Below are 8,165 nucleotides of genomic sequence, written 5' to 3' on the forward strand. Positions count from 1 at the left end.
GATCCATCCTAAATGCCTCCTTCTGGATAAACTTCTCATTAATTAAAAACCACACGTTGCTGCTGAGGATGACTTCTAAAAGGATGAGCTCTTTAGCAGGAGCTCTTCCACATCATCCAACCCATGGAAAGATGATGTTCATGGAGCTGGCACAGGAGCCGTCATGCTGGAACGGGTTTTGGTCTAGTAGTTGGAATGAAGGGAAAGTTTCATACTCCTGCATCTACAGTCGTTCTATACAATCGTGTGCCTCCAGATTTGTGGTAACAGTTTGGAGGAGAAGCACATCCGGTTGGGGAAGTCGGGTGTCCCAATACTTTTGGTCACACAGTCAATGTTCTGTAATTTGGTGGAATGCGAATAAATGAGGAAACCAGAGGAAAAACAGTCAATCTTTTAGAATTCACTCTTTATTCAGATGCTTGGAGAGGTCTCTGAAATAAAGTCAACACAGGGTCTCATATTTACATAAATACGGTAGCGGAAAAAGCGTAGAGGAACGCGACATCCACATCACAAATAAAAGCATGTTACTTTGCAGGTTCATCTCCAGCCTCTAGTTTGGGGGAATCTTTGGGCTCCCTGTATGCAGGAAACGCCTCCCAGGGACTGTTCAGATCAAACTTCCTGAACTCCTGGGCAAGTTCCACCGGCTCTGCCACAACCCGCTTCAGCTCATCATCATAACGCACCTACGAGACAAACACGAGTCATAACATGTAATGCATTAATACTGAATACTGGATTGTGATTGGCTGGAAGGGGTTCGGGTGTGAATAGTGGATTGTGATTGGCTGGAAGGGGTTCGGGTGTGAATAGTGGATTGTGATTGGCTGGAAGGGGTTCGGGTGTGAATAGTGGATTGTGATTGGCTGGAAGGGGTTCGGGTGTGAATAGTGGATTGTGATTGGCTGGAAGGGGTTCGGGTGTGAATAGTGGATTGTGATTGGCTGGAAGGGGTTCGGGTGTGAATAGTGGATTGTGATTGGCTGGAAGGGGTTCGGGTGTGAATAGTGGATTGTGATTGGCTGGAAGGGGTTCGGGTGTGAATAGTGGATTGTGATTGGCTGGAAGGGGTTCGGGTGTGAATAGTGGATTGTGATTGGCTGGAAGGGGTTCGGGTGTGAATAGTGGATTATATATATATGAGCGAGAGAGAGAGAATGAATCTCTTTACCTCTACATATCCAGAGAGAGGAAAATCTTTTCTGAACGGATGGCCTTCAAAACCGTAATCCGTTAGGATTCGTCTCAGATCCGGATGATTGGCGAAGAAAACTCCAAACATATCCCAAACCTGAGAGAAAAAAAAAGAAATGCCGCATCATGCAAGCGATAAATCAATACACGGTATCAGGAAGTGAAAAAAATAAGGGAAAAAAAAAAAAACCCTACCTCTCTTTCGTACCAGTTGGCAGCTTGATGGACGGGAACGGCCGAGTCGACGGGGGTCAGCTCATCCGTGTAGGTCTTTACTCGGATACGAGAGTTGAAGCGCAACGACAGAAGATTATAAACGATCTGAAGAAAAAAAAAAATCCAACACACGTACACATTTACACATTACTCAGACCTGCTCATGAACTGCATCAGAAAGGCAACACAAAAAAACATGAAATAAGTCTCATGTGAGAAGGTTCCTCTGGCAGCTCAGAGCTCTACAGGAGATCTTCCACTCCAACCCACTTGATATTCATGGAGCTGGCTTTGTGCACGGTCATGGTCATGCTCGAACAGGTTCGGGTCTCCTATTTCAAGTGACATCCAGAGACGTCATATACAAATGTGTGTCTACAGGTTTGTGCCACAGTTTGAGAAAGAACTTCATATGACTGGAAATGTCAGGTGTCCCAATACTTCCCTCCATATATTAATTAATTAATCAATTAACTAATTAATTAACTAACTCACTAACTAATTCATAAATTATACGCTGAATACGCTTTTAATATTCCATGAATGAGATTAGGAAATATATCACAGTGTTTAAAAGCTACTGGTGTAATAAAGTGTGATAATAAATATTCATATCTGACCTCGAAGCGGTTCTGCCTGGTGGGAACGTCAACCACGGTGAGATCGGTCAAGTTGCGGAACTGGGCGTTAGTGTGATCTCGGAGGAAGCTCAGCACTGGTACGACTCCTTCTGGGTGGATCATAACATCCAGCTCGTTGTAGCACGTCACCTAAAAACACACACGGCTCGGATCAGCTGTACATCTGTACACGCCTACAAGCTGCAAAAAGCTTTGAATTGTTGGGAGTTGATTTTAGTAGAACTTTCAGCAGTGCATTGAGGAGGATACCTGAACTTGTTGAACGTATTTGGGAAGAATTTCAGCCACGTATTCCCCGAACTGGGAAAGCTGGTCATGAGTCACCGCATCCTTGGGTCGAACTGTAGCTATAAAGCACACGGAGAGAGGAAATGAATCAATACAAAATCAACACTAAAAAAAAAAAAAAAAAAAACACAAAATAAAAAGATTATTGTGATGTCACACATTACAAACAATATAAGCAATAGTCCAGATGGTCCATCAATAAATTAGGGTTACTCACGGCTCGTCTCGGTCACCGTCGCTTCAGAGCGTGCTGGGATGAGTGCAGCATTCCGACTCACAGCTGGGAAGAAATTCGGAAAAATCACCACCATTACATAACATTCAGCCCCAAAATCCCGCAGTATAATCGCTTGACTTCTAATAACCTGAAACGATGTTTTAATATATGCAATATATATAATATGCATAGCATTTTAATGTGTTTTTTAAAAATAAAACAAACAAAAAATATGCATCACTATATCGATATATCGATAATTGTATCACGATCAATCAAAGATCGCAAATTTAAATCGATATATCGCACCTACACTCTCACCTTCCTGCTCGTTTGCTGGTATTAAAACCCGTCAAAGAGCAAAGTATACAGTGTACACAAAGAGCACACAGATGTAACAGTAAATATATTACAAATACTGATATAGTGTTTAATTCTTATTTATTTTAATATTTCAGATTATTTTAAACACTCTATTGAAGTCCATTTTCCCTTCTAAACCACGGCCAAATCCCAAATCGCTCCCTACTGCACTGATAAAGTGCACTATTCCGAGTGTACAGTCGTTTCCTTGTACACTTCGTAGGGCGCTTGTGTAGGGCGCACAGATTGAATTAGCATTCAGCCTAACCTTACTGCGAACACATAGCTTGGGAGCTAGAGGAAAGGTCACTTGCGGTAAACGACGCGATGTATAGGCCGAGGAAAATGACACAAGCACTGTTAATCTGGATAAATCAAATATTTATAAAGAGAAAGATGTCAAAAACTTTCGTCACTTACCTGCCAGGCTTCTACACAAAGTCCCGCGGGTGAGCCTCAGCAGGGAAGCCGCCATTTTGACTCAATCAGCCAAAGAGTCGATTCTTCTTCTTTGCTTTTTGTTCCCTATGTTGCTGAAGCGGTGCGGCGCGCCCTCAACAGGCGAAACGAGGAATGACATAAATAAAACTACAAAGACAAAAACACACACACTCACACTCTTCACTTTACAGTTTCTCAGAAGCATTTCTCGAATCGTCCTTAATATTTGCAAACCAGTAAGTGCATTTCTCAAAACAATTTGTAAAAACGGCACAAAAACAATTGATTTCTCGCAGAAGCCTGTACTTTTCTCAAAATCCTTAGTTCATCTTTCAAGTATTTGTGTCATAGCCTTTAGAATATCAAGTCCTTTGTCATTGTTCACAAACAAGTTCATCAACATTTATTCTGTTTGGCTTCGATGAAGGTAGGTTTTTGTAGGTGGATTGTAGTTTGCAAGAGACCGGACAGAATTCACATGTCACAAAGTCAGTAGGAGTAAGACAGAGTACATGTGTGTGAATAGGAGGGGGGGGGGGGGCAGTGGAGGGGTGCGGTTGCAGGGAGAAGAGGTGGAGAAGGTGGAGGAGTTCAGGTACCTGGGGTCAACAGTGCAAAGTAATGGAGAGTGTGTTAGAGAAGTGTAGAAAAGAGTGCAGGCAGGGTGGAGAAGAGTGATAGCAGGAGTGATTTGTGATAGAAGAGTATCTGTGAGAGTGAAAGGGAAAGTTTATAGGACTGTGGTGAGACCTGAGATGTTGTATGGATTAGAGACAGTGGCATTAAGTAAAAGACAGGAGGTGGAGCTGGAGGTAGCAGAGCTGAAGATGTTGAGGTATTTATTGGGAGTGATGACGATGGACAGGATTAGAAATGAGTTTATTAGAGGGACAGCACATGTAGGATGTTTTAAAAAAAAGGTGAGGGAGGTGAGATTGAGATGGTTTGGACATGTGCAAGGGACATGGGGTATATCAGTAGGAGAATGCTGAGGATGGAGACACCAGGAAGGAGGAAAAGAGGAAGACCAAGGAGGAGGTTCATGGATGTGGTGAGGGAAGACATGCAGGTAGATGGGTTGAGAGGCAGATGAAGAGGACAGGGGGGGGGGGGGGGGGTATGGAGACCGATGATCAGCTGTTGGACCCCCTAATGGGAACAGCCGAAAGGGAAAAAAAAGACAATGGTACATAATCAATTGAATGAATGTACCAAAGCATTCTCAATTTGTTCAAAGCAACAAGAAATAGATTTTATTACACACTATGTGCACAAGTGATGACATGATGTGAAGGTTGAACAAGTTTTTCAAATCAACTGAGAAAAAAATCTGTAATATGCAAACTAGATGTGAAGAGTGAGACACAGCGAAACTTCGTTTAAAAGATTTAATTGTTTCGATATTCGAGTACAAAAAAAAACCATGTACAGCCATCTTTCTTTTTAGCATGTGGAAAAAGAAAGTCACAAATGAGCAGAAATGCACATAGTTTTATATTTAAAAAATGCTATTTGGTTATAAACAAACCACCAGCTAAACCACAGGACGACGGGTCTTTGTGTTATACATGACGTGATTCTGGTCCACACACTTGTTGGTGATACTTGTCCAGCATGTCACGCTGTGCAGAGCGAATTAGGACGTGCGGCCGGATCTCTGCCAACATGGTACAGGCCTGTTCTGGGCTCCAGCAGTGGATCTACACAGAGAAAACAGACAATATGGAAAGAATAAAGATAACAAACTATATGGGCAAAAGAGACGAGCCCGATCCCAGGGCAGATTCCATACCTGATCCTATGCGTGATTCCACACCAGATCCCATACCCAATAATACACCTGATCCCACACCCAATCCTACGCCAGATACCATACCCTATCCCATACCTGATCCCATGCCCAATTCTACGCCTGATACTACACCATATCCCATACTCTATCCCATAACTGATCCCATACCCAATCATACACCTGATCCCACACCCGATCCTACGCCAGATACCATACCCTATCCTATACCTGAACCCAGGGCAGATCCCATACCTAATCCTACGCCTGATACCACACCAGATCCCATACTCTATCCCATAACCGATCCCACGCCAGATCCCATACCCGATTCCACATGTTCAAACAGTTGAGTGTGGCTTTTGATGGTCAGGTAACACTGCGCTCGCTCTCTCGCTCTCTCGCTCTCGCTCGCTCTCTCTCTCTCTCTCTCTCTCTCTCTCTCTCTCTCTCTCTCTCACACACACACACACACACACACACACACACACACACACATTCTCAAACTCATTCACACCTAGCTGCAATATAGTAAACCCTCTCTACATACTGGAATGTACTCGTAGAATGGAGTGAATAAGGGGAGAGAAAATATCATGTCTCATCACTTGATATCTGGTGCTCACAGTCCTAAAAAAAAAAAAAAATCAGTTTTGTCCCTCATTACAACAGTCACTCATCCGTCCACATTCCTGTGTCTCACCCTGATGAGGTATGCGGCAGCCAGAGTGGCACTGCGAGAACGTCCTGCTTTGCAGTGGATGTAGACGCTGGTTCCCTGATCGCGGTGTTTCAGAACGAACTCGACTCCACGGTGGATGTGTTCCAGGCTGGGAACTCCTGTCAGATCCACCGTGCTGAGCCGGATCTGTTCCACGCCTTCTGCTCGCCAATCCTACAAACCCCGAGCAACTTTAATGTGATCAGGGAACCAGACCAAACCGTGACATCATAATATTATTTATATCATGTTCAATAATTATACTGTTAATATATCATCATATAACATCACAAGTCACACCAAAAACTACAAATCCTGCGAGTCGAGACCGGTTTTCTGTGTGTGACGACACAGAGGTTTCATAGAACCTGCAATTCTACATATATATTATAATTATTATTATATATTATAATAACACACACATACACATAAACACATAAAAGATATAGAAGGTGGTATCAAAAAGTTTGGAGACTCGCTCTGTTTACAAGAAAATACTTTATCTACATTTACACACCATCAACTTCAAATTAGTCTCCTTGCACAGTAACACAGAGCTGCCAGCGTTCACGCAAGAAACGACAGCATGAATCAATGTTTACTGCGTTGAAGGTTTTCATGTCGCCTCATATTTTTATTTTTAATAAAAATGGTCAAACAGAAATGCTTTTATATATATATATATATTTATACACATACACACACACACACACACACACACCTCGCAATTATGTTTGTATGAGTTTTGAGGATATACTTTTGGCCATATGGTGTAAAGTAAAAGAGAATCATTTCTTTCAGTTTCATTTATTTCAGTTTCTCATCTTCCTGTTTCTTAAAAACACATTTCCATGATTTATAAAGGGGAAATACAGTGTATACAGTCTATAGAGATGGGACGGACACACACACACACACACACACACACACACACACACACACACACACACACACACACACACACACACACACACCTCACCTCTAATGAATTGCAAAAATAATTTGTCTCATATTCTTCGTTCATCGTTACCACCCCTCGAACATTTTCCACTTCAACCAACTGCAAAAAATAAAAAAATTGTAACATTCATGATCCTGATTTAAAGAGAAAAATACATTTATAAACCTGATTTTGAGAGAAAAATACATTTATAAAGCTGATTTTAAGAGGAAAATTACATTTTAAACCTGATTTGAAGAGAAAAATACATTTATAAAGCTGATTGTAACCAAAGAAAGTGTGAATAAAACATTGGGTTAGTAAGAAACAGCCCAGTTCTGAGTGTGAAGGTTCAGGACACAAATGTACACTTGCAGTTCTTTGAGATCTTTGAGAAGTTTCTGCACCTCTGTAGTCATGGACTTGAAAGGCAGAGCTCCGAGGATGACAGTCTGGTCCACGCGATCAAACCACCGCCGAGACGAGACTTTCTCCAGCACCACGTTGTAAGCGAGTGTGGGATAAAACAAAACCCTGGCTAACAAACCCGACATTATAGCTCCTATTCGCCCCAATTACCTCCTGCCCTCATACAATACACATACCTGTCATTTCTCTAACGTGCGGTCACAGGACACTTCTTCAGCGAAAAGAAACCACCTGTATCGTGATGAGCTACTGCCCCCTACTGGACTGGAGGGAGGGCGACTACTAGGTAGATATATCCTAGATAGATAGATAGATAGATAGATAGATAGATAGATAGATAGATAGATAGATAGATAGATAGATAGATAGATAGATAGATAGATAGATAGATAGATAGATAGATAGATAGATAGATTTATATATAAAACTATATGTATAGTGGACGTGTAAAAAAAAAAACGTGATTTTATATATATATATATATATATATATATATATATATATATATAAAATCTCCCTTATATTCATAATTCAGATTAGATGAAAGAATATGGTGTTTCTTGGTTAATCAATAAGTAGAAAATTGATACAATACTACTATACTATTTATTTTTGTTTTTAAGAATCGTGTGCAGTTAGACTCAAGCTGCCATATTTGATCATAAATAGTATAAATGTAACATAAATGACTGATGCAATAAAAAATGCTTGCAAGAACATCAGAGATGAAGCATTTATTGTGATTTATACTGCTTTAAAAAAAACACACACACCAGTAAATAAACAAGCCCTTATATAAATAAACAGTTAGACGTGTTGAATTTGTTTGTGTTGCAACATCCCTAACATTCCTGCTGATTTATACACTCAGCGTTTCTCCATCTCAAATGCATCCATGAAGATCTCCTTGTACTGTCCCT

General features: G+C 41.2%; 2 protein-coding genes across 2 annotated transcripts; both read right to left on the reverse strand.

Moving 5' to 3' along the window:
* Positions 1-390: 390 nt before the first annotated feature.
* ndufs3 (NADH:ubiquinone oxidoreductase core subunit S3) lies at positions 391-3,497 on the reverse strand. Its single transcript, XM_083550072.1, has 7 exons — positions 3,346-3,497; positions 2,563-2,625; positions 2,307-2,404; positions 2,037-2,186; positions 1,396-1,521; positions 1,178-1,297; positions 391-692 (listed from the first exon to the last, which is right to left on the reverse strand). Exons 1-7 carry the CDS (start codon positions 3,398-3,400, stop codon positions 531-533), a joined length of 774 nt encoding a protein of 257 aa, XP_083406198.1. The 5' UTR covers positions 3,401-3,497; the 3' UTR covers positions 391-530.
* Positions 3,498-4,740: 1,243 nt separating this feature from the next.
* Positions 4,741-7,542, reverse strand: ptpmt1 (protein tyrosine phosphatase mitochondrial 1). Its single transcript, XM_083550086.1, has 4 exons — positions 7,224-7,542; positions 6,856-6,936; positions 5,859-6,050; positions 4,741-5,066 (listed from the first exon to the last, which is right to left on the reverse strand). The coding sequence occupies exons 1-4, from the start codon at positions 7,368-7,370 to the stop codon at positions 4,929-4,931; spliced, it is 558 nt and encodes a 185-aa protein (XP_083406212.1). The 5' UTR covers positions 7,371-7,542; the 3' UTR covers positions 4,741-4,928.
* Positions 7,543-8,165: the final 623 nt, after the last annotated feature.

Source organism: Silurus aristotelis (genome assembly GCF_946808225.1).
Source record: "Silurus aristotelis genome assembly, chromosome: 9".
NCBI classification, from domain to species: Eukaryota; Metazoa; Chordata; class Actinopteri; order Siluriformes; family Siluridae; genus Silurus; species Silurus aristotelis.

What these genes read in the sequence shown, in the direction of transcription:
- ptpmt1 (XM_083550086.1), bottom strand. Translation starts at nt 7,370, where the DNA reads ATGTCGGGTTTGTTAGCCAGGGTTTTGTTTTATCCCACACTCGCTTAC. An exon ending in TCAAGTCCATGACTACAGAG is followed by an intron (nt 6,937 to 7,223) that starts GTGCAGAAACTT and finishes TATTTTTTGCAG; the next exon opens with TTGGTTGAAGTGGAAAATGT. An exon ending in ATTTTTGCAATTCATTAGAG is followed by an intron (nt 6,051 to 6,855) that starts GTGAGGTGTGTG and finishes CGGGGTTTGTAG; the next exon opens with GATTGGCGAGCAGAAGGCGT.
- ndufs3 (XM_083550072.1), bottom strand. Translation starts at nt 3,400, where the DNA reads ATGGCGGCTTCCCTGCTGAGGCTCACCCGCGGGACTTTGTGTAGAAGC. An exon ending in AATACGTTCAACAAGTTCAG is followed by an intron (nt 2,187 to 2,306) that starts GTATCCTCCTCA and finishes GTGTGTTTTTAG; the next exon opens with GTGACGTGCTACAACGAGCT. An exon ending in CTCTCTCTGGATATGTAGAG is followed by an intron (nt 693 to 1,177) that starts GTAAAGAGATTC and finishes TTTGTCTCGTAG; the next exon opens with GTGCGTTATGATGATGAGCT.